The sequence below is a fragment of the Myxine glutinosa genome, chromosome 14 (genome assembly GCF_964187855.1).
Source record: "Myxine glutinosa chromosome 14, kmMyxGlut1.1, whole genome shotgun sequence".
In the NCBI taxonomy this organism is placed as follows: Eukaryota; Metazoa; Chordata; class Myxini; order Myxiniformes; family Myxinidae; genus Myxine; species Myxine glutinosa.
This window is the reverse complement of record NC_136274.1, coordinates 79,906,781-79,933,715: the sequence shown is the minus strand read 5'-3', so window position 1 is coordinate 79,933,715 and position 26,935 is coordinate 79,906,781. Positions and strand designations below refer to the sequence as shown.

At 42.5% G+C, this 26,935-nt stretch overlaps 1 protein-coding gene across 5 annotated transcripts in view; it reads right to left on the bottom strand.

Moving 5' to 3' along the window:
- EP400 (E1A binding protein p400) overlaps positions 1-26,935 on the bottom strand; it is a 183,550-nt gene that overhangs the window by 100,762 nt on the left and 55,853 nt on the right. For 4 of the 5 annotated variants that reach the window (XM_078768379.1, XM_078768380.1, XM_068136243.2 and 1 more), the window contains 7 exons: positions 26,693-26,859; positions 22,389-22,604; positions 16,016-16,201; positions 7,894-8,031; positions 7,508-7,602; positions 6,955-7,232; positions 6,616-6,806 (listed from right to left, as the gene is read on the bottom strand). In XM_078768379.1, coding sequence (XP_078624505.1) covers positions 6,616-6,806; positions 6,955-7,232; positions 7,508-7,602; positions 7,894-8,031; positions 16,016-16,201; positions 22,389-22,604; positions 26,693-26,859 — 1,271 coding nt within the window. The remainder of the gene's footprint in view (positions 1-6,615; positions 6,807-6,954; positions 7,233-7,507; positions 7,603-7,893; positions 8,032-16,015; positions 16,202-22,388; positions 22,605-26,692; positions 26,860-26,935) is intronic. The other variant, XM_078768381.1, reaches the window with a different exon arrangement.

Sequence of the window (26,935 nt, the reverse complement as noted above, 5' to 3'; positions counted from 1 at the left end):
GTGTGTATGCTTGGATATCTCATCAACAATACAAAATTTTTGAGAAATACTATATTTTAGATTTGAAAATCATATTGGTGTCCAGGGCAAAAAAATGGTACCAAAGTGTGACATTATTTCTGGAGTAGCTCCTCGACAGTGAACCCCCGGTGACGCCCATACTCAATGAACATGAGAGCTTTGATTGTCTCATCTTTGATGTCTGCTTTGGGAGCCAAATTTAAGGTGGTCTTAGGGGATGTAAACTTGATTTTGCTAATAGTTGAGTGTATCGATATCGACCTATTTCTGAGTCGATCATCGATAAATTTAGCACAAGCAGCGCTGCCCTCCTTGATACAGCACAACAACTTGTCTACGATTACGTTGGTCACAATTTCTCCAGTGAGAATATTCTTCAGCGCTACCTGGTCTTGTAGAGGACTACATACCTTCAGGAGATAATCCTCTATGTCTTGCACCATCCCAACTATCTTAGTTGCAGTACTTGGGTTGAAGTCGTGGTGAAGTGAGAGTTCTCCTTCGACATCATCCTTCATCTTCAGGAGGTCAACGTACTGGTCTTTTTTATGCTTGATGATTCCCCACAGAGCTACTGCCTCCTTCTTCCTGGTGACCCCAATTATCCCACCACTTATTTTGGCAGGCCGGTTGTAGCACTGCTCTCGCGCCTGGTCAAAGGGCACTCCACTACCTTTCTTGGTCGTGTTCACGACAAATCCACCGTTCATGTAGGAGTCGTACAGGAGTGGGAACTTCTCCTTCAGTTGATAGCAGTCCTGCAGGAATAATGGTGTCCATCGACAGTAGTTTGTTCTCCCAAAAAAGAAGAACAGTGAAGTTGCCCTCTCCACAGCACTGAGGTAGAGATTCCAGTCTCCAGAGCGCAGAGAATTGGTGAGATTCCTGAGTATTGGGAACAGGTCGGAAACGTACGTGTTCCAGTAATCAAATGACTGAGACAGCGATGCCCTTTCCTTAAGGTAGACTTGAAAGGCTGCTTGGATGGTGTCAGCGCACTCCTTTGTGGTGTTCAATTCTTCGACCGTGAGCGCTTTAGACTGACAGTTGACCTGCAGTGCCTCTAGTTCTGTTCGTCTCTCAGGGTATTTGGAGAGGAATGCTTCTAACATCATAGATGTGAGGACCTCGTGTATCATTGAATGGGCAGTGCGGGCCCTGGAATAGTGGGAACCGGAGCTCAAAATCAGGGAGCTCAAAATCATAAAATGTATGGAGGCTCATAGTGGCCTTTGTATATCATGAATATGCTTAATATTAGTATGAAATCGTGTTAAAAATGGCTGTATTTTCGGGCTTTTTAGTCATTTTCTCGTAGAAAACCCATTTGGAAATATATGACCTCCTAAACATGGCTATTCTGAACATTTTAAGCACCTCAGAAAATCTGTAGCTCCAACGGTATAGAAAATAGAGCTATGTCGGAAATAGCACTTCCTATGAAAAAGGGCGTGGTCATTTTTAAAAGGGCATGGTCATTTTCGGGCTTTTCGCCCCGGATAGAGATTTTGGCACACATCCCAGGTTGTTCCTGGGGGTGATATTAGCCTATAACAGTTGAGTTATCCTCTCCTAAATTATTTGCATACATATGTTAGTCAGGTCCTAGACTACTGTGATAGATTCAAATTCACATTTCATGAAGAAAACGTTTAGACAATAATCAGCAATACTCATGAATAGTAGGTCAGTAGCATCGACGTGAGTGTGCACAAGTCTGAACATTACATGTCCTGTCAGTGCACAAATCATGTAACCCCGTTGTGGGGAAACATCGACGTAACGCATGGTGTCCATAAAAAAAAAAATCCTTGTTACATCGATGAACCGGCCCGTTATCAAGAGCCCTTATGATATTCGTAGGTCGAGGCAAGTTTAACTACTTCAATTGAGGGGGTTAATACAGAGAATGATGGTATGAAGTTTTTCTGAAACTTTCTTTTTTTTTTTCACCAACTCAGAAAAAGAATATTTGCCACGTGGGTGTCTTGTTGATTTTTGTTACGTCGGAGCATTTCATCATCGAAAGAATAAAATTCACACCTTCTCCGTAAATGGTATCAACCAATGATCGTAGCGCAAACATCTCCACTTGATATCAGATGACTTTCCTGGCATGATATTGGGTCATTTCCGTGGTAGCAGCATTGCTAACTTTAATCAGATTAATCAGATTTAATAAACAGTTAATCGTCAGAGATCGTGATGAAAGTGATTAACTGACATATTAGAATATCATTTTTAGACCTTTCTTTGTAAATAAATGTTGCATAAAAGGTTCAATAATTTATGAACAGGCAAACTAATACATTTTGTTTTCCTTTGAAGCAATTTTTCCATTGATGTTTAAATGTTATTGAAAAAGCCACAACTAGAACGGGCACTCGGTAGAGCGCATACCTTCGCCGCAGCTACTGTTCTGTACTTGGCATGGGAGTGTAGGGAACAGAACAGTGAACAGTTTTGACCTTTTCGTGACCTTGACCTTGACCTTTGACCCGATTGCTCCCAAAATCTAATCAAATGTGTCCCGTATAATAACCAATCATCCCACCAAATTTCAGGCAATTCGGTTGAATATTTTTTGAGTTATGCGAATAACATACACACACACACACAGACATACAAATAAATACACAGCGATCAAAACATAACCTTCCGCTTTTGCGAAGGTAATAAATGGATTTTTTAATCCATTTTTCCCCAATACCCTGGTTTAATTCTTTGAATGGTTTTAATTACATGAACCCCCTCCCATACGGTTATGTGACAGTGACTGAAGAGAGAGAAATATGTATGCAATAACAATTTACAGGAGCAAAAGTTAAAAATATAGTGTCCATGTTACGTCTGCATAATATGTGCACACACAGTCATTAACATAGAATAGAGCCTGTGATGGGAATAGAGCCTGTGATGGGAATAGAGCCTGTGATGGGAATAGAGCTTGTGATGGGAATAGAGCCTGTGATGGGAATAGAGCCTGTGATGGGAATAGAGCCTGTGATTGATGCTGTGAAGAGAAACAGGTTGAGATGGTTTGGTCATATGTTGAGGAAGGATGAAAGTGACTGGTTGAGAAGAGTGATGGAAATGAATGTAGAAGGAAGTAGAGGACGGGGAAGACCGAGAAAGACTTGGCCAAAGATGGTGGAAGAAGAAATGTGGGCAAGGGGGTTAAACAATGAGAGATGCAGAAAATAGGGCAAAATGGAGAAGATTGTCATGGGGACCGCAAGGCTAGCCCCCGCTCCAGCAGGGAAAATGGCCTTAAAATGCCTCGTTGTTGTTGTTGTTGTTGCTGTTGTTGTAGTGCACAGTCATTAACAACATGCTAACATTTTTTTGCAACAAGCTTTCCACTAAATAAATCTCTTGGAACATGAAAGCAATGTATGTACTCTGTCATTTGAGGTACAAGAGGATGTAATTCATTGCCATTAAAAAATTCACTTTCATGTCAAAATGTGTCCCAACCTGGTGAAATGACCTATATACACATACGTACATTTTACATATACATGTATATGCATATACATGTATATATACACATACGTGTTATATATGTGTTATATATACATATATATACATATACCCACACACATACACCCAGTGTTATGTCCTTTCAGCAACATATGTACACTTTGAATGTCACACCCTTTTCAACAATTTTCACCAACTTTTCACCAATTGTCACCCTCTTCTGGTGAAACTGCAAAAAAAAAGGTTCTCTGCTCACCTTCACTCTTTCATTCCTCTTTTCTCCTGCCTCTGGAACAAACTCCCTCACTCTCTTTAATCCCACTCCTCCCTCCAGGTCTTTAAAACAGCTGTTCACCACCATCTCTTATCTTCCCCCATCCAAAACCTTGATCTTTTCTACCCCCGCTAATTTCACCCCAATTCCACTGTTTTGAAATACCAACTTCTGTCCTGGAAGTCCTTGGTGTCCTTGTGTTTTATACTTCTCCCTCCCACCCCCCCCCCCCCCTTCCCATGCCTCCTCCCCCCAGGCCCTCTCCCTTCCACAGATCTCCCGATGTCCCTGCTCTCAAATGTTGTACTTGTGTGCTTCCCCCTCTCTTCCCATCTTGTCTCCCGCTCCCTTTATTATGTCTTATGTGTCCGTTTGTGTTTTTTTTGTCATTAATGTTTGCTCTGACACGAGCCTCGATCTTGTATACCAAAAAAACACCAAAAAAAAACCCTTTAAGCAAACATGACCATGATATCATGCATACAAAATGCTCATGTCATGTTGTGTCATTTGCAAAATGGTTTTCACTATTCTGTTCATCGATAAATTGAATGAATGAATGAATGAATGATCGTTTTAAGGCCATTTTCCCCGCTAGAGCAGTGGTTAACCTTGCGGGCCCCATGACAATCATGGTTCCCTGTTTGAGGCAATGTTTTTATGGCCGGATGCCCTCCCTGGCGCCAACCCTTAGTCGCCTCTTACGATGCGCAGGGATACGGTGAACCTATTCTAAACCGGGGTACACACCGATAAATTGCTGTTTTAAATTGAATAAATCAAATTGGTGATCACAAATATTGTGATCATGAAATACAAAATTGACACAATCAAAAGGTACAGCGTATACTGCAATCTCGAGGTATGTATATATACTAACTAAACATCATTTGACGTCGCGAAATCAACTGATATGCCTCTGCCCACAACAAGTCTTCGATACGGTCTCGTACCCAGCTCTGCTCACCAAACTCTCCTCCTTTGGTATCCATGGAAATCTCCATGCATGGCTTGTGGACTTCCTTTCCGGTCGCAGTCAACGTGTGGCCCTGAATGGAATTCTCTCATCTCCCCTTCCTGTTCAGGCTGGAGTTCCTCAAGGCAATGTTCTGGACCCTGTGCTTTTTTTGGTATTCATCAATGATCTTTCCAACTCTCTGGAAAATTCTCTCTATCTCTATGCTGATGACTCCACTCTCTGCCCTCAACTCTCAACCCTCAGATCGGCAGGCAGCAGCCTCTTCACTCTCTGCAGACATGGACAAAATCACAAACTGGTCAAACAAGGGGAACATGTCTTTCAATCCTGACAAATATCACACTCTCACTATGTCTCTCCGAAAAGACCGTCTGGAAAACCCTCCCATCTACTTTCTCAACAATCCTCTCCAAGAAGTTCTGTCACTCAAGCTTTTGGGTCTCACTATCTGCCATGATCTTTCCTGGGAAAACCACATTTCCAAGCTGGCCTCCAAAGCCAGTCGCCGACTGGGCATCCTCCGTCGTGCGAAGTCCTTCCTTGGCACACCTGAGCTCCTCACCACATACAAAGCTTTCATCTGCAGCTTGATGGAATACTGTTCTCCCCTCTGGGCTGGTGCTCCTGCCTCACACCTAGCTCGGCTTCACGCGGTTGAAACCAAAGCGTTCAGAATCATTGGAATCTCCCGCGATGAAGCTGATTCTGAGGGCCTTTCACTCTTTCTCACCGCAGGCAGGTTGGTGGTCTTTCCGTCTTCTACCGACTCCTCTCCGGCCTAGCTCCCCCAGCTCTGTCTGTGCTGTGTCCCCCAAATATTCCTGCAGGACGCACAAGAACTGCCAGAAACCCTCTTCTGGTGAAACTGCCAAAATCAAGAGTCTCTACTCACCTTCACTCTTTTATTCCTCTTTTCTCCCACCTCTGGAACAAACTCCCTCACTCTCTTCAATCCCACTCCTCCCTCCAGGTCTTTAAAACAGCTGTTCACACAATCTCTTTTCTTCCCCCATCAAAAACCTTGATCTTTTCTACCCCCTTTAATACACCCCAGATCCACATCTTTCAATCTCCGACTTCATTCCTGAAATCTTGTCGTGTCAATTTGTTCTATACCGTGTACCGCTCCCCCTCCCGCACCCCCCCAAGCCCTCCCCCTTTGAACAGATCTCCCGATGTCCCTGTTCTCTACTGTTGTGCTTGTGTGCTTCACTCTCTCTCCCCATCTTGTCTCCCCCTCCCTTTATTGATTTATGTGTCCATTTATATTTTATGTGCTAATATGTGTTTAATATGCCAGCTCTTCCACGAGCCTCGATCTTGTATACAAAAAAAAAGAAGTCTACTTTCTCTAAATTGGGCCGAAAACCTCAAGACCATTTGACCTCAATATCAAATCTGTACATGTGTATCATGGTACATGCACTCGTTTTAGTTAAAATCGCATTGCCAATGATCGTTTTAAGGCCGTTCGTTCACAAAACCAGTAGTTTTAACGTGACCTCTGACCATTGCCGTTTTAGGAACAAATAATCTCATCATGGATGGATGAACTGATGGAGGTCCATACATACTTGTACCAAAGTTTGATTTAAATCCCTTCAGCAATCCTCAGGTATCACATTTTTACCTGACATGACCTCTGACACTTTTAATGCCGAAATCTAATCAGTTCACCTTTTCATCATAATATATACTTACACCAAGTTTGACTTCGATCCCTTCAGCCGTTCTTAAGTTATCGCGGTAACGAAAACCTATCATGGACAAATGGACGGACAACACAAAAACATAATGCCTCAGGCAACTTCATCAGTGGAAGCATAAAAACAAAAAGGAAAATATTCAGCAGTCCTACCGGACTGGGCCAGGATCGAGCTGGGATCTGGCAGCTGAAGGTAGTTTTGGAAAGAGTGGTGATGGAGAAGAGTGATGCCCGATTTCAGGCTTTGGCATAACTGTTCCTCCAGATGTGCATTGGTAACCGGGTGAGAAGCATCCATGCACGGAGGGGAGCTTGTCACGGCAGGCATGAAGACAAGAATGTTTCTATAAAACGAAAGAATAAATATTTTCTGGGTTTTAAAGCAAAGTGTTACACCGTTCTCCAATCACCTCAACATTTGAAAATAAATGTTGGTGAAAGAAAGAGCAAAACTGGGTGAAAAAGAAATGATACCACACCCTGACTACCTACCTGCCCATTTCATCCCAAACTCGCTTTAACCTTTGCTCTATTCCAAGCACAGCCAATTCAAGGGCTCCATGAGATCCTGACAAGCCACCCAACTGCCAGGGTAGTAAACTGTGCTGACCAAAGCAGTAGTCGTGGTGGGGGCAGCATGGCGTTTCAGGCACAAGTGTTGCGGAGAGGCAAGCCTGTCGCAGGTCGCAACCATATACAGGAGCTCGTGTGCAGCGCCGCTCATTGGTTTGGATGATTAGATCAAGACGAGCGTTCCCCGGGCATGATTTCTACAAAATCGCACATAGATGGTTCATGATAAGAAGTATAATAATAATTATGATGATGATGATGATGATGATAATAATAATAATAATAATAATAATAATAATGTGATAGAAACATTTTACTTTTTGGGGTTTTCACATGGTATTCACCATTTGCCTTTCCAGGGACAAAGCTTTTCATCCGCTATTGGTTTCCGCAAACACGTTTTAAAAGTAAACGGTTCATTCATTGTGACAAGAGCTTGAATCGCTCAAAAGAAGGTGGAACAATCACTTGCCTGGAATGAGGTTTGAGTAGCTCCCAATTTCTCAGCATTGGCTGTATCGCTCTCATCCAATGCCATCAGCTTGGTTTCCTCAGGCATGGCAACATCTAAGGTAGTTGATGGAACCAGTCAGAAGAACATGGCACAATGACACGAGAATAAGGAAGCAGCTTACTCGGAACAAAGGTCACTTAAAGAAGACAAGAAGTTCCTTTATTTCTATTTCTTGGTGAGATGCTTCGATAAAAAGTCATATAAAATAACCATTGATATGAGCAACAGATCAACCTCCCAATGAGAAACTGAAGTTCCCCACATAAATATTTACAAGATCTATCAATGCATCAACAAATGGTGAAAATAATTCCACAGGACACCAGGGGTTCAAAGTTTCGTACGCTGGGATGTGCCACCGGTTAGGAGGATGGTGGAAGCAATGGATGCCGGATGACCTGACGCCGTTTGGCCGGGAGGCGTGGACGCCATAGTCTGAACAAGAGCAACTGGCCCTGGTTGTCGGAGTAAGAGCAAGTTTCCTGAAAAACCCCGCACAGCACCTGAAATAACATGGCGAGCGGACTACGAGCATACAGCATCCATAAAGCATGTTACAACTTGCTGCCTCAGTGTCCGAGTGCGGCATAGTAAGGCCAAAAATAAGATGCGTCAGCCAAATTTAATATTTTTGTACAAAATATATTTTGTTAGAAAATCACATGACAAAATGAAATGAGGGAAAGTCTATGGACCATCTGAAGTTGCAGGTGAGTTAGCGAAGGCGCAAGGAACTGATGGAGTAAAGTGGATGGGAGAGTTCATCAGAAAAGTGCGGAGAGGGAAGAAGATACCAGATGATTGGTGGAAGAACAAGATAATACATTTTCAAAAGGAAACGGGACAGCTAAGACTGTGGAAATTACATGCATGAAAAAGGAGCATGCAAATGAAGGTACAGGAGAGGATTATAATTATAGGCCTAAGACTGACGGATATTATGAAGAGATGCAGAATGGATTCGCATAAGGAAGTGGAACATTGGATGGGATTTTAATCATGAGACCGATTGAGGAAAAGATGCTGGAAGGAAAGAAATACCAAGCTGTACTGGGCATTCATAAATCTAGAGAAGGCATATGACATGATTCCAAAAGAAGTGGTGTATTGGTATTTGAGGAAGAAGGGCATGCCAGAGAAGATTGTTGGATCATGAGGGACATGCATGCGGGAGCCAACGTTATTGTCAGGACAATGAATGGGGACTCGCAATATCTTAGAGTGGAAGTTAGTCTAAATCAGGGTTCTGCACGAAGTCCCTTCCTTTGTGTAAAATTGATGGACGTGCTGAGTGACATCAAAGATAGAAAACTGTAGGAGCTCCTGTTCGCAGAAAACTTAGTCATTACAGCAGAGTCAAAGGAAGGGCTGCAGATAAGAGTGCTGGAATGGCAAGAGAGCAAAGAAATGCAGGGATTGAAAGTTAATGCGAGAAAGACAGGTAATAGCAGGTAGTCAGGTTCACTATGTTTTTTCGTTCAAAATTTTGGTAGATTAGCAAAACTATACATTTCTGGAATACTCAGAGCATGAGGAATCCAAAAATTAATGTTTGCATTTGCATAGACACCTTTGTGAAAATGACCCTCAGGACAGTGATGAAGATCTGTAAAAGCATATTCCTGAACGGTATAGACCTAGTAGATCCTGTGTATAGGACTTATAGTTCAATCTGATACTAACAAGGCTGCTTTCTTGCTTTATAAACCCATACCTATAACTTCAAAGGACTTGCAATATCATGTATTATGTAATACAGTTATATCACAAATATAAAGACAATGGTTTTCAATTACCTTTGTTTGTTGCTTTTCTATAATCCTGAGCACTATTTTGAGGCCTTTATTGGATTCCTTAACCCAGAAAACATAGGATTAGCATATTTAATTAAGTTTCTAGGTTGACTAGAAGCCGAGATAGCGCAAAATATGTATTTTATGGCGGCCATTTTGAAAATCCAAAATGGCGGCCATGCAGGTGTCTGTGCAAATGCCAACATTGATTTTCGGATTCTCCATGCTCTGAAGATTCCAAAGATGTACAGGTTTGCTAATCCCAAAATTTTGAACGAAATTATATTCGTTAACATAGTGAACCTGACTATCTTCATCACTGTCCTGAGTGTCATTTTCGCAAAGGTGTCTATGCAAATGCAAACATTAATTTTTGGATTCCTCATACTCTGAGTATTCCAGAAATGTATAGTTTTGCTAATCTACCAAAATTTTGAACGAAATTATATTTGTTAACATAGTGAACCTGACTAAGGTGGTAAGACTGGTGTGGAGAGGATCAATATTGCAGATATAAAGGGGTGGAGAGCTGACAGAAGTGGACAAATTCCAAAACTTTGGTTCAACACTAAAGGGAGAGGTTCGGACTCAGAAATCCAGGGTAGAGTGAAGGCAACATGGGCAAAATGGAAGAAAGTTAATGAAGTCGTCTTTGATACAAGGTTACCGAGAAAACTCACGGTTAAAATCGACAAGAAAGTGATTAAATCAGTTATAATGTATTGTCCCTGTCGAATTATGACATCATAATTAAGGCACCAATGATGTCATCATTAACAACACTTATTCCTCATGTGGAGTTCTGTGCAATGAGCCACAATTCAATTTCTTTACATCGAGCGGTTTCGGAGATTATAGTGGTGCAACATTTTCGGTTTTTCCAAGATGGCGCCTGTACCACATGACCTATGACATCATAATTACCATTTTAAAGTATTCTACAGGAGGAGGCGCTCCTTCGGTGAAAATTTCATGTCCATAAAAACAAAAGTTCCAGAGAAAGGAAATTCATGCTGATCGGATGAAGCATTATACTTGTCAAATTATGACGTCACAACTTAGGAACCGATAACATAATCATTAACATTAACATATCTTATTCCCCATGGGGAGTACTTAACATTGACCCATGTTTCAAATTTTTTCCATGGAGCAGTTTTGGAGATATAGAGGAGCAAAGTTCTTCCAAGATGCCCCCTGTAGCATGTGGCCTATGACGTCATAATTATCACTAAAAATTCCACTGGAAGAGCCGCTACAATGGTGAAAAATTTGTCCATCGGGCCACCAATTGCAGAGAAAAAAAATTCATACTGATCGGATGAAGCGCTGAATTATGACATCGTAATTAAGGTACTGATGACATCATTATTAACATATCTTATTCCCCATGGGGATACTTGACAACGCACCATGTTTCAATTTTTTCCATGGAACAGTTTCGGAGATAGAGAGGTGCAATGTTTTTCTGTTTTTCCAAGATTGCGCCTGTACCACGTGACCTATGACGTCATAATTATGAGAAAAAAATTCTGCAGGCGGAGGCGCTCCTATGGTGAAAATATCGTGTTAATTGACAAGAAAATGAATTTTTTTAAAGCAGACGCACGTACGCCACCGAATCCCTACCTCTGATTTTCGCTTCGCGAACGCAGGGTAATGACAGAGATTAAGGTGGGTGGGGCAGTGGAAAAAGACTTGAAGAGCATGGGATTTAAAGAGGAAGATGCGGAGGATATATGGAATGGAGATGGTGGATCCGAATGGCCGACCACAAAATGTTGTGATCAAGATGCAGAGAAGACTAATTCAGAAACCGAGCAATGAGACTGTTCTCTGACATGTTTTGTTGTCATGCTCAATTATACGACATATACTATTAGTTTCATAAACCTGACATTATTTGTTATTCCAGAGTATGATCCAGACTTTGCCAAGTCAAACAATTATCTATCTTCTGAAAAATGAGCATCAATTGTAGATACAAGTCTGATGAAGATGACTCCAGGTCAAGAGGGCTGAGAGATGCGGCCCATCCAGAAACTGTTACTCAGGTAAAGGCTTGATTACGGTGAACCACCACATTGAGGTTGCCCAAATATCCAAGGAACTTTGGTCATGATGCCAGCCAGCTGTTGCTGTCGAACGCGATTTTCACACGGCAGCGTTTTCCCTATCGTCCAAAAAAAAAGCTGAGCAGGTCCAAAGACTCAACAAAACGGGCCGCCCCAAACCTCAGCACTTACGGTCAACAGCAACGGCTGACATCATGTCGCAGCTTCCCGAAACGGTTCGATGCAGACAAAGCCAATTTTATCAATGTGGTACCAGGTGACAAAACCATGCTTCAGCATGGGGATCCAAAAGCCAAATTGGAATACATGCAATGGAAGCAAAAGATCACCACCACCCAATTAGTTTTGCACCCAAAAGACTGCCGCCGAATCAGGGTATCAATTATATTAGATGCCAAGGGAATCCTGCTGATTGACAGGGAAATATTACCACAGCAACAACATGCATTTTAAGGCCATTTTCCCTGCTAGAGCGGGGGTTAGCCTTGCGGTCCCCATGACAATCTTCTCCATTTTGCCCTATTTTCTGCATCTCTCCTTGTTAACCCCCTTGCCCGCATTTCTTCTTCCACCATCTTTAGCCAAGTCTTTCTCGGTCTTCCCCGTCCTCTACTTCCTTCTACATTCATTTCCATCACTCTTCTCAACCAGTCACTTTCATCCTTCCTCAACACATGACCAAACCATCTCAACCTGTTCCTCTTCACAGCATCAATCACAGGCAATATTCCCATCATCTTTTGCAATTCATCATTTGTCTTCCTCTCTCTCAACGATACTCCGCACATCCGTCGAACCATTCGCATTTCCACCCCTTCCAACCTTCGTTGCTGCTCTACGTTCATTTTCAGCCTTCCACAGCCTTATGCAAATATTGTGGCAGGCTATCAAGGACAGAGGACGGGTTCCGCGGAAGTATATAAATGGCTTTAAGTGTACGGCTGGAATGAATGATCATACAAAATAGTTTTATATGCAACTAGAACGACACTCGGTAAAGAACATGCTTCCGCTAGACTGGACAGTTGACGTTTTGTATTCCATGGATAGGTCATATCTGCATCCGGGACTTAACAAAAATCTAATCGGCTTGGTCTTGTCACTTACACACCTCATCCACCAACTTTTATCATACGTCATCCACAACGTTTTGAAATGGCACGCTACATATCATTTTTGGCCCGATCACTCAATGGTGAAGAATCACTTGAAAAGAAAATAAAAAACTCTTGTATCCAGATTCGGGTCTTCACCAAAACCGAATTGACTTGTCCTCATCACACAACCAACCTGTCCACCAAGTTTAGTCCAAATCCATCCATAACTTTGAGATATCGTGCTAAATATAGTTTTTGCCCTATCTCTCAATGAAGAATCGCTTAAAAAATTCTCGGCTCCAGATCTGAATCTTCACCAAATCTAATAATTTTGTTCTTGTCAATCAATTTTCATTTAACCAAATTAAAGTTAAATTTAGTCATTAATTTCCTTGTCCATCTTGTCAAATCAATTTCTTCCCATCTCTCTTTCTTCCCATCCCATTTCTTCCAATCATCTTCCCATCCCATAGCCTGGTGTTGGCTTAGCGGTTAGGGTGTGGCTTGGGATCCTAGGTTCGAATCCCGGTCGATCGCTGAATTAATGCCAGGGGGGTTGACTCAGCCTGTCATCCTTCCGAGCTCGGCAAATTGAGTACCAGGTCACTGGTAATTCCCCGTTTGTCGCAAGAGGCAACTAACAGGGTTGGCGGCAGGAAGGGCATCCGGCTGTAAAACATTGCTTCAAAAAGGGACAACGGTGCCCGAAAAAGGCCAACACCTGCTCTGCAGGGAAAAATGGCCTTTAAAGGTGGTTCTTCTTCTTTCTTCTCTCTCTCTAAAACTCCTCTGAACTCTCCAATCTCCTTTGAAAGCTCCACAATTACACCATGTGATTCAATAAACCTACTAGGTATTACCCTAACATCAAATTTATTCTGGAATCCCCACATTACACAAATAGCTAAGTCTGCCTCAAATAAACTAGGAGTCCTGTTCAGATGTCGAAGATTCTTCTCCTCTCAACAGTTGCTTCAACTATAGAAAAGGATTGATTCGTCCTTGCATAGAGTACTGCTTTCACATATGGGGAGGTTCTAGCTCCACATACTTACTGGACAGAATTGAATCCAATGTAATCCAACTTATCAACTCTCCCAATCTGACCTCAAAACCCAACCCGCTCGAACTACGCCGCAGAGTTGGCTCTCTTTCTTTTTTCTACAGATATTTCTTCGGTTTCTGCTCCCAAGAACTTGCTGCTTGTGTACCTCCGCCATTAGCAAGACACCAGAATACTTGACAAGCCACTTAATCGCATAATTATGGTAGCCATTGGCAATTGAAGGGTGGTTCGTTATGATGTTTGTTTCTTCCCCACCACTACCAAACTATGGAACTCTTAACCTTCCCATGTATTGCCAAACACGTTCAACCTTCCCCCTTTTTAAAAAGCAGATTTTTTTTTACTTCCTCAACAACTCTTAGAGTATTCTCTCTTTCTTCCTTTTCTATCGATGAAGCTCTTTTATTTAAGGCTTGGCCTTGACGAGGACTATATAGTCCATGACTGGAGCCTTCAACATAAATAAATAAATAAACATACCCAACCTCTCCAGCAAATTTCATCCTAATCCATCCACAACTTTTTGAGATATTCTGTTCACAAACAAACAAACAAATGAAAAATCGGTCAGAGACCGAGGACTTGCCGGAATGTACTTTTTTTTTTTAATCAGCCATTTTGGACCAAAATGGCGGGAAATCTATACATGTATATACGCTAAGCAATGGAAGGTAAATGAGTAAGTGTATGCATATCTCTTGTCCTTTCAGAGTTATAGTGGTTTGAAATATATTTTCAATGAAAACTTGGCCCCCTGACCTTTGACCCCAAAAAATCATTACAACTAAGCATTTTTGATGATTTTATGCCACGTTATTTTTCGGGAATTGAATAAGGAACATTTTGGTGTTGGTTAGAAGGGAATCGGATAATGTTTGACAGTTATTAGTAAAAAAGAAAAACATTTTTGACCTTGTTTGACCTTTCAAGGTCACTCAAGGTCAAAGGTCATGGTGCCAAATGAAATGTCACATGTGACTTCCTATATATCAGTAACAGTAAGTGTATGCATACCTCCAGTACTTTTAGAGTTATAGTGGTTTGAAATATATTTTAAATAAAAACTCGACCCCCCCCCTGATTTCACGTTTTGGGTGACCTTGAGCTTGACCTTGGGCCTAGAGAGTTAAAAATTGGGCACAGTCTATTCCAGGACAAGACAAATATGTGTTTAAAGTATGGCGATGCTATGTCCAACGATGTAGACGTAGTACTGCGCACAAACAGACAAACAGACAAACCAACCAACCAACTAACATACTTGCCGGAATCTATTCCGGCAAGTAACAAACAGACAGGGGTGAAAACATAACCACCACCCACCTTCGGTTGCAGAGGTAACAATTGGCTATATCCATGAAAGACATGTGATGAGATGGAATGGAAAGGCCATATAACAAGAACAAGAAAAACTAGAACGGGCACTCGGTAGAGCGCATACCTTCGCCGCAGCTACTGTTCTGTACTTGGCATGGGAGTGTAGGGAACAGAACAGTGAACAGTTTGGTGCTGATTTCATGCAAATCGGATAAGAATTGACCGAGTTATGACAAAAAACGCACATTTTGCAAGGTCGTGACCCCCCTGACCTTTGACCCCCAACCGCTAACAAGGGTAATGTCTTCACTGGGTCATGTCGTATATCACAAGATCGGGCATTGAATTCTGAACATTTTGGCATTAGTTGCATGCCAATTGGATAAAAATTGACCGCGCTATGGTAAAAATACGATTTTGACCTTTTCGTGACCTTGACCTTGACCTTTGACCCGATTGCTCCCAAAATCTAATCAAATGTGTCCCGTATAATAACCAATCATCCCACCAAATTTCATGCAATTCGGTTGAATACTTTTTGAGTTATGCGAATAACATACACACACACACACAGACATACAAATAAATACACAGCGATCAAAACATAACCTTCCGCTTTTGCGAAGGTAATAATTCTGTGACTTTTACAATAAATGGAGAGGACAATAACAACAATCTTGTGGTAGTTTGAATTGTCTTGAAGTACGACCTAGCAGAATGCTGTGAAGTCACGGCATTGAGGACGCTTGAGAAAAAGACTGCTTTTGACTGGACAGAACAAAATAGAAGTTCAAACTAAATTTAGATGCCTTAAGCAGAAATGCAAGACAGATAATTATGCCTACAAAGTATGATGCCAACGAGTGAAGTGGTGGGAAGGATAGCAATTGTGACAGTCATATTAGTTATATAGCTGAAAGGCTTGGTGTCATGGACAAATGCATCTTGTTCCTAGAACTCACTGAATGCTCCTCGTGCATATCCTAATAAGGAAATGGAAAAAGAAAAATATTTTAAGGCTTCCACTTTGGAAAGGAATGGAAAAAAATGTGAAAGACTAAATGGGAAGAAAGGAAAGGGTTTGTGGGAGCTAAGGGGATTCAATGCAGCAAACCAGCCTGCGTCATGAGGGTGCCGGCCCCTCGGTGTTGCCTCGGAGACGCATGCCGTACCCGGCAGCGAGAGTCGCTGCTGCAGTTGAGCGAGGCGTGGGCTTGGAAAATGAAAAGTCAAAGGTTGGCTTCCTGGCCTTGCCTGCCCACCACCCGGCATTGTCAGCTGGGTGAAGCTGAAAACCTCACCACCTGCCATAGAGATTGTGCACATGATTACTCAAGTCATAATCCTTTTGATCAAATTTTATATTGACTGCAACTCATTGTACAGACTGTTTCACAGATCAAGATAAAGGTCAGACACACAAAAGTGGAATGGATAGGTTAAGGAACTTTGCTGTTAAGAAAAAATAACTGAGGAAACTAGAATGGCACTCGGTAGAACGCACACCTCCACCAGGTAGCACAAATTACGTTTTGTATCCCACTGATAGGCCAGATCTGGATCCGGACCTGAACCAAAATCTAATCGCTTGTTCTTGTTTCCTCCAACTCATCCACCTAGTTTTGTCACAACTCATCCAATAGTAGGGTCAATATACGAAAAAAACCTCACCTAACCCCCAAAAAATTGATACAAAAGGTTTTTCAATGGATTCTGGTACCATTGGGCATGCTAAATAACATACTAAAAATCTAGTAACATCTGACTTCCGGAAAGGGGTCATTTTCAAGATGGCGTCCAAGATGGCCGCCGGGAGCTTAAAATGGCCATATCTCAATTATTATTCAACCTAGAAAGGTGGTTTTGGTGTCTAACCCTAGGTTTTAGGGCCCAAGGAATCCAATTGAATCAATAAAATTACCATCAGTTAATTATTTATTGACAAGTCCAAGATGGCATCCCAAGGTGACATCCTGATCCACTAAAATGGCTCTGTCGAATAGTAGTCAACCTAGAGAGATATTTTCAGTGTGTATACCTAGGTTTAAGGCACCCAGGATATCATCAAAATTACTTAAATAAGCACAAAGTAATCAGGTAATCCAGTAAGCCAGGCTTACCAGCCCATTAGGCATTTGTTGTCTTATACAGTTAGTCGCTATTCATCGTCATCCTCCGACTCCTCTGGAAGAAACTTGTTATGTGGATTGTCACATTCTTCAAGTTGGCACGGTCCACAGGCAGTAGTACATGGTAGTCCATATCGTCTACAAGAGCAGCGGAGTGTCTTGCAGGCAGTGGAGCAGTTACAATGAATGACCTTCAAGAGACTGTCTGGAGCAGCGTTCATTCTTGACGTAAGTGGGACAAACTGATTATCCTGCAGGCTCCACCCCCATTTCATGGCATCCATACCCTCTTCTTTTCCCATGCACACCATGATCTGGTAGTACGCTCTACGACAGTGAAGTTTGGTAGCAGATTCAGTTAGGGGCAGACGTTCGGATGTTACAAAAGACGAAGCAGAGACAACCTTCTTGCTGAAAGTGTTATATCGCATTGTTGCAAGGGAATCTTTGCACTTGCCACCATAGAGGATAGCCATTACTCGGCATCCAAGGTCATCGATCACCTCTGTGGTCTGGTTTGGGATGGTGAATGTGTTGGCACAAGACCGAAGGACAGGGTCTCCTTTTACAAGCTTCTGGAAAGCAGTCTTTTTGCCAACACCAAAAATCCGAGAAGTCGTGTCACAACCAGTCATGGCATCAACTGAGAACACGTCATGTCCGAGGATTTATTTTAGACGGTTGATGTCATACACTTTAAAACTGCCATCAGCTTTGGACTTGTCTGATCTGAAATAAAGGCTCTTACTGTCTCCCTGCGCATAGTAAAGGAGTAAGACAAGGAGATCAGTATCTTCTCCAATTCAGTGTAGTGGTGTGTAGAAGAGATGCCTCCACTGCAGCCTTTACTATATCTACGTCAGCATCTCCAGGTGCATTGACCACAGTGCAATACCTTTCTCTCAGTTCATCACTTATCATCCCGATCAGTCTCTGTTTATTGATATCTCTTGACAGGACCTCCTCCTTCTTGCCTGAGAACTTTGTCTCAGCAGTGAAGCTGACAATGGGATGAATATTGTGTCCTCTTCTCTGATGCGTGTTGTCTTTAATGGACGGCCCTTCCTCAAAGCCATCAAAGACAATGGTCGTAGCTGAACCATAATGCTGGATGGTGAAGTCAGCATACGACTGCGCTATTTCACCATAGCTTCCTCCACTCTTCCATGGTATTCTGTGAAGGAGTGAACCTCCATCAAGGACGTGGATCTCCGTTTCTGGTACAGAATCTAGGATGGCATCACTTGCATGATCACAGATCGCGTGAGCTAGTTGTGGCTTATCAGCCTTTTGGAAGACGTTTCTGGCGGAGGATGGTGAGTTCTGGTGAGTCGGAGGATGACGATGAATAGCGACTAACTGTATAAGACAACAAATGCCGAATGAGCTGGTAAACCTGGCTTACTGGATTACCTGATTACTTTGTGCTTATTTAAGTAATTTTGATGATTTCCTGGGTGCCTTAAACCTAGGTATACACACTGAAAATATCTCTCTAGGTTGACTACTATTCGACAGAGCCATTTTAGTGGATCAGGATGTCACCTTGGGATGCCATCTTGGACTTGTCAATAAATAATTAACTGATGGTAATTTTATTGATTCAATTGGATTCCTTGGACCCTAAATCCTAGGGTTAGACACCAAAACCACCTTTCTAGGTTGAATAATAATTGAGAAATGGCCATTTTAAGCTCCCGGCGGCCATCTTGGACGCCATCTTGAAAATGACCCCTTTCCGGAAGTCAGATGTTACTAGATTTTTAGTATGTTATTTAGCATGCCCAATGGTACCAGAATCCATTGAAAAACCTTTTGTATCAATTTTTTTGTGGTTCAACCATATATTGACCACTCTACAACCTGTCCACCAAGTTTCATCTGAAACCATCCATGAAATATTGTATTATATATCGTTTTTTTAGGCCTGCCAATCAATGTTGAAGAATCACTTTTTAAAAATTCTCACATCCAGATTAGGATTCCGATCTTCACCAAAAGTGAATCATTTCTTCCTTGTCAAGCTATCAACCTGTCCACTAAGTTTTGTCCGACTCCTTCCACAACCTTTTTGAGATATCATGTTATATATCGTGTTTGGCCCAATCTCTCACTGGTGAAAATCACTTAAAAATTATATTAGCCAAATCTGGATCCGGATCTTCACCAATATCTATTAATTTCTTCCTTGTCACATACCCAACCTGTTCACCAAATTTCGTCCAAATCAGTCCACAACTTTTTGAGATATCCTGCTCACAGACAAGCAGACAGACAGGGGTGAAAATATAACCTCCGCCCAGCTTCGGTGGTAAAAATAACTAGTGAGTTCAGAGGACACGTTACCCCACGCAGTCTTCATAGAAAGTCCATGCAAAGGGTCTTTTCAACTCTTGCTTTGCGTTTCCGAGCACGATCTGTATTACCTTTGTTCGTGAAGTTTGAATAACAAGGATGATAGCAAACATACAAAGCCAATATAAAAAAAACACCTTTAGAGGCCATTTTATTTAGAGGCCATATAAACATACAAAGCCAATGAATGGGTCAAACGGAGCAGCCCAAAGCTGAACCTTGTGGCGTGCTGGTAGGATGGCCAAGAGGAAAGCACACTCACCTCCAAGCTATCTAGCCTGGGTTTGAATCCCAACCGATCTGTAAACAGTCATCCCGGTGTTTCATCAATGTGGATGCCGTCCTTCGGAATGACGTTAAAAGAGTGTCCCATCTGCCAGCATTAGTTGGTGGATATTAAAGATCCCAGTGTCCTTTGTGAAGAGTAGGAGAGCTATCGCCGGCACCATTAACAAATTCCAAAATCCTACACTAACTACTGCTGGGAGGGCAATGGCAGACCACCCAAAATAACCTCACGAAGCTGCTTCGGTGGCAGCGATGCTCTGTGAAGAGTATAGGGAGAAGGAGAGGGAGAGGGAGAGGGAGAGGGAGAGGGATAGAGAGACAGGACGAAAGAGAGAGAGGAGAGAAAGACAGAGAGAGAGAGACAGAGAGAGAGACAGAGAGAGAGAGAGAGACAGAGAACCTTCTGCCAACCATTCCCAGAGAAACTGAGTTTGGATCGATATTTTAGAAAAGAAATGCACTTAAACAAACAGATCTTTTGAACAAACTTAGCTCTGTGTATCACAAGGTACCGCCATTTTTTTCAGAATCTTGCTGTTATACTGCCATCAGAGCATGCGACAATTTTAATTGGTCAAGATGGGGTAAAATATTGCCCAAGTTCTGCTAAACTGAAAGGTTTTGGAAGTACAAACATGGTGATTTGTGTTCCACAGTATTCAAATGTATAAATCGATTGAATGAATGAATGAATGATTTTTTGAATGTATAATGAATAATAATGAATGTATAAATCCATTTCCCCCGCTAGAGCGGGGGTTGGCCTTGCGGGCCCCATGACAATCATGGTTCCCTGTTTGAGGCAATGTTTTTATGGCCGGATGCCCTTCCTGACGCCAACCCTTAGTCGCCTCTTACGATGCGCAGGGATACGGTGTACCTATTCTAAACCGGGGTACACACCGGGAGATGTATAAATTGTATAAATCGATTGAAATAAAATAAAAGTTTTAAAGACTGCAAGAGAAACAAAAACTACAGCAATGCGACTGCATCGCCAATATGCCTCCACGTAGTCCCTGCCCGTGACAACAGGTAGATGCTCGCGTTGACTGTCCAAAAAATAAACAAGTTCGATTTAAATCCCTTCAGCTGTTCTCAAGTATCACATTTTTAACCACAGGACAGTTTTCACATCGATCAGTGGAGCAGTTTTTTTTAAATATCGGCTTTCAAGTAAATATGGCTGTCAAATGAAGTGACAAACGACATCAAAAATGTACGTTCTGCATATGTATGGGTCTGGGATCACGTTTATGAAGTTTGGTGTTGATCAGATAAGGTTCGTTTTTCTATCCAAGAAGGCTGCCAAACCATGTGACCAACGTCATCATTTTGAAACTACATGCAGCAATGGTGTTAGATGGCATTTGTAAAGTTTTGGATAAATAGGGAAAGCGGTTTCTGAGATATAATTATTTTATATATATTCCTTCAATCTAATATTGCTGCCACACCATGTGACCAATGACGTTTTTGAGATCAACTTTTAATCGACATTCCTAGTCGATGACACACGTAAAGTTTCATGCCGATTTCGTCGGTCGTTTGGGAGATGTATTTTTTAGGGTTTAGGTCAAATCCAAGATGGCTGCCATACCACATGACCTATGATGTCACAATTATCACAAACACATTCTACATAGGTGTCGATCCTACCCTGAAAGCTTCGTCTCAATCGGACATGTGGTTGCTGAGAAAAACGAGGTTTAGCCCGAACAGACAGACAGGCAGACGTACGGACAACCCGGAAAAAAAACAAAAAACAATGCCTCCGGCCACCCTCGAGGGTGGAGGCATAAAAACATTGAATCGGAAGTTTATTGCCATGGATGCACCTTATTTAACACGTTAAATTCGTTATCCATGGTCGTTTGTGTCCTTTATGATGTTCCCAAAAACTACGTTTCCTGTTCAGAATGGTTTTCAACTTAGTTTGACTGCCAGAGTGAAGCAATTGCCACACCGTGAGTGCGCATGCGTGCTTAGGGCGAGACTCCATACAATTTGCCAAATTCAGAGCCAAAGGACTGATAAGCTATACGTTTATGTTTCCGATTCATGGTCGACAGTGTTTTGTGTTCGTGTTGGATAAAATTCAATAATTTGCATAGAGTAGTTCATCGATCATGACCGACGTCTGTCTGTCTGTCTGTTCAATCTGACAGAGTGAACCAATTGCTTAACCCCGCTTTGCATTGTGGCGTAATTGAACCACCTTTAGAGGCCATCTTTCCCCGCAGAGCAGGGGTTGGCCTTTTTCGGGCACCGTGGTCCCCTTTTTGGAGCAATGTTTTATGGCCGGATGCCCTTCCTGCTGCCAACCCTGTTCGTTGCCTCTTGCGACACACAGGGAATTACCAGTGAACTGGTACTCGATTTGCCGACCTCGGAAGGATGACAGGCTGAGTCAACCGCCCTGGCGTTAATTCAGCGATCGACCGGGATTCGAACCCAGGATCCCAGGATCCCAAGCCGGCACCCTAACCACTAAGCCAAACACCAGGCTTAATTGTGGCGTAATTACGGCAAGGATATTCGTCATTAGTACATAAACCTATGTATGGATATTGAATACCCATGAACAAGCACATTTTATGCAACAACATCAACCTCCATTGATATTTGAGTATATGGGTAAAGAAAAGAAAGGTCAAGTTTACAAAATGAAGAAGCTATGAAGTCAGACAAATTGAGCAGGAAAGCAAGAAAGACTCACCAGTAAGTCTACCTTGGGCTGGCAGTTGAAGGGTGTAACCATGGATCTGCTGGCTTTGCACCTGCCCTGTGGACAAGGGCAAACCACCACCGTTGGCAGCAGATGTGGTCACTGACATCACCATTGAATGACTTGACACTGCTTGAGCAGTCGTTGTTAGGACCGTGGAGACGGTTGGCAGAATGGGCAGAGGTGTTGAGGCAATGCTCATTATACCTGACAGAGGTTAAATTGAGGAAGACATTATACCTGAAGTTAAAAGAAGAAAAAAAGGGACATTTTGCAATTATACTTATAAGGTGATCTCAATGCAGTAGTTCAGCACAGCATGTGTCATATTGTACACAGTGCTATGCCAGAATAAAATGAACACCCCTAAATTGTAAACAAACAATATTTTAACAGCTTGTGATCTCAACACAATCAAATGGATTCGTATACGAGTATCTGGTAGCATGTCCTTTGGCATAATTCATTGCTTGAACCTGTGAAGGCATCAAATCAATGAAATTCTCTTTGACAGATCGATCCAGATTTTGTCAAATGTGGAGTAGATTTTGTTGCAGCTCTTGCCAAATGTTTGACATAGGACAACTTTTGCATAGCTCCTGATCCATGTGTTTGAGGGCATTCATGTCAGGATTCGATGGTGCCCAAAGAAGAAACTGGAGTCCATGGCATTTCATCCAAGAAGGCCTTCCGGCCATAAAAACATTGCCTCAAAAAGGGAACCATGATGATTGTCATGGGGTCCGCAAGGCTAGCCCCCGCTCGAGCAGGGAAAATGGCCTTAAAAAGGGAATTTTTAAAATGCCATTTCATCCAAGCAGAAGTTGTTCTGGATGCACGGCATGTGGCACCATCTTCCTGCTGTGAATGTGTCCCATACTGCCAAATGCTTTGCTGGTATGTGGAAATACCAACCTTTACCAAGCAATACACATGAGTTGGAACAAAATTTGCACCAATTTTGACAAAATCTGGATCAGACTCATACAGAATGTTGAATGAAGAATGAGTATTGCTCATGTAATCCTTGAGCCAGGGGCATTTGTCAGGCTCACTCAAGGTGCCAAAGATTCACTTTCATAGATCGATAGGATACATCCTGAGGTATGTTGAGATACTTGGTAAAAATGAGCAGCTTTTAACCAGCTTTTAACCAGTTGCAAAGATTGCGGCCCATCCAAAGTTCTGCATCCTTTTTCTTTCACAAAGTGTGTAATATCTCAGTCTTTTTTCAGGTCATTCATAGGGCTATACTCATTAACATCGACTCTGGCTCATTAACAATATTTCTGAGTACGTAAACAATAGGCTTGTCTACAGGGTTGCCAATATTTAACCTTCACAGGTTGCCAAGAAATATTATATAACCTCCATCTGAGGGACAGCACACACATTGATGAATCACCCTGCATGTGAAACACCAGGACGACAGTTTATAGCTAGGTCGGGATTCAAACCGAGGCTAGACAGCTTAGAGGTGAGTGTGCGTACCTCCAGGCCATCTGATCATGATCAACAATACAGGTGTCATAAGACTTTGTTGAGAGGAGAACCGTTAAAATGTCGTCCCACTATAATAAATTAAGCAATTCTCTATACGTGTGTATGTGTACATCTGCAAATCATATAAATAAACAGGGCTGGGCTGATTTCCATCAAATTTTGCATTAGTGTTGGTAATACCCAGGGTCAGGTCATGGGTGGGGACGGGCAAGCCAACTTACAATTTTCACCTGTAAACGTGCCCCAGTGCCAGTGGTTTACTGCCCCTTGCTACAGTGGGGATAAGGTAGTTATCAGGAGGCACCTTGTTAAGTCTGTCTCTGCAGTATGCTCCCATTCCATTCCCTCTCTCTCTTCAAATGACATGACACCACACCAGACTCCACTCATGAGAATGCTGAATGCTTCGATTCTGTGTTTGCTTCCAAATCTTGTGTCCCCAAAACTTCACTCTCGGTACCACCCTTCCCTGTCATATCAAACTGCTCCTGGACTCTGCTTTTTGCATCTGAGAAGATGGAGATGGTTCTTTCAACCATCGACTGACTCTGCTACTGGACCGGACAGCATCAGCTCACGTGTCCTGAAAACCTGCTCGACTGCACTTGCACTTCCTCTATCTGCCCTTTTCACCCTGTCATTTGTGCGATGTCATCCTCCATCCGCTTCATCCAGCATCACTGCACTACATAAAGTGAAAAAAACCCATCCCCTCAATTAAAGACTTCCCAGTTTATTTCCAATCATCAGCAAGGTCATGGAATCCATAATCACAGTTGATATTAAATCCTTTCTTTTCTCCAACCGCCTCACCTCAGATCATCAATTTGGATTCAGACCAGGTCATTCTACCTTGGACATGCTGCTTCTACTCACCCAACAATGGATGACCATTCTACTCAACCTCAATATCAGACATAAGATCAGGGTCGTCTCTCTGGACATAACTCATGCTTTTGATACAGTCTGGCATCCCACCATGCTCTACGAACTCTCTGCCTATGGCATCCAAGGCCAACACCACACAAGGCTCACTGACTTCCTCTACTCGCGTAGCCAACGTGTGGCTATCAATGGAATATTTTCATCTCCTCTCATTGTCAAGGCTGGAGTGCCCCAAGGCAGAGTTCTGGGCACAGTCCTATTTTTGATCTTCATCAATGATCTCTCTGACTATCTGGAAAATCCTCTTTATCTATTTGCTAACAACTCCACTGTCTGCTGTGACATCTCTCATCCTTCACCCAGGTAGGATCTTCAGACCTTGAAAAAAATCATAAGATGGTCAAACACTTGGACTATGTCGTTCACTCATGATAAATCTCACTCTCACCATCTCTCTTCGAAAGGACCGTCTGGTAAAACCCACCCAATATACTTTCTTAACAATCCTCTTGAGGAAGTTCAGTCAGTCAAACTCCCGGGTCTCACTATCAGCCATGATCTTTCTTCGGCAAATGACATTTCAACATTGCCTTCCAAAGCTAGCTGCCAACTGGGCATCCTCCATCATACAAAGTCCTTCCTTGGCACATCTGAACTCCTATCCACCTACAATGCCTTCACCCGCAGGCCTCTCCCTTCTTGGCTGGCTCCCCTGCCTCACATCTTGCCCAGCTTGAAGCTGTGGAAACCAATGCCTTTAAGATTATTGGAATCTCCCAAGATGAAGCTGAGAATATGGGCTCATCACTTCGCCATCACATACAGGTTGGTGGTCTCTGTCTGTCTTCTACCACCTCTGTATGGTCTTTAAGGACTGTATGGTCTTGCACCCTATGCTCTTTCCGTGCTTTGTCTGCCCCAACCAGGTTTCTGGAAGGCTCGTATGGTGAAATACCTAAATCCAGGATCACCGCTCCTCTTTTTTCGCACCTATGGAACCAAGTTTCAAATTATTTCAGTGAAACTCCAACGAAAGGAACTCATTTTGCATCAATATAAGAGATCCAGAGAGCCGGGACCAATGAGCAAAATGGCCTTCAAGACGACTATATTTAGGACGACATAATCATAAGACTTCAAACAAACAAACAAAAAAATACCTATTTTGGGGGACAAATCCCCCTGCCCACCCTGTGTACCTCCTCAGACCCCAATTTTTCCAATGCCTTGGACAAACATTGGTACATCACGGATGAAGGTTGTGGTTAAGTTTCATCAAAATTGTGTGTGTAGGTTCTGAGGAAAAAGAAAATACCTATTTTTGGGGGCAAGCCCCCAACATAGACCACCTTAGACCCCGATTTTTTAAATGCCAGGAACAAACTTTGGCACAACACAGGTGATTAAGGATGTGGTCGAGTTTCATCAGAATTGCATGTGTAGTTTCTGAGAAGAAAGCAAATACATATTTTGGGGGGCAACACCCCCCCACCCCCTATAGGGGCCTATAGACCCATATTTTAATGAGCAAACGTTCATACACCACAGGTGATGAAGGTTGTGGTAAAGTTTCATCGAAAGTGTGTGTAGTTTCAGAGGAAAGAGCAAATTCCTATTTTGGGGGGTTAAACCTGGATCCACTTTGACCCTGGTAGACCCCCCTGAACTTCGGTCCAGGTGAGCTAAAAAGGGATATTTATGTGACCAACGAAAAGATGAGAGCACGTTTACGGCCATGACAATTGAGGCAGTGCCAACGTTCCAAGTGTTAGCCCTTCATCAGAGCAAGAGCTCTAACTCTACGCTCTATTAGTATGGCAAAGCGACAACACAAAATGTCAGATGCATGGGGAAATGATATACCAACATAATTACAGAAATCACATATAATGAGAAGAACCACACACCAGAAGGTACAGGTGTTTTTGATGGTGTTCCCGGAAAGACCTTCGTGGACATCTGGACATCCTTTTCAGCTGTGGTTTCCAGCTTGCTAGATGTGCTCATGTCCATGCAAAGTCCCCAGGCTATCCGCCCGGACGGCTCTTCGCCAAACAGCACTGGCTCAAACAAGCTGTTAGAAGGTATGACCGGACGTCATTAGAAGACAGCAGCAGGAAAGGGAGGTTGGAATTTGTGTGTATTTAACA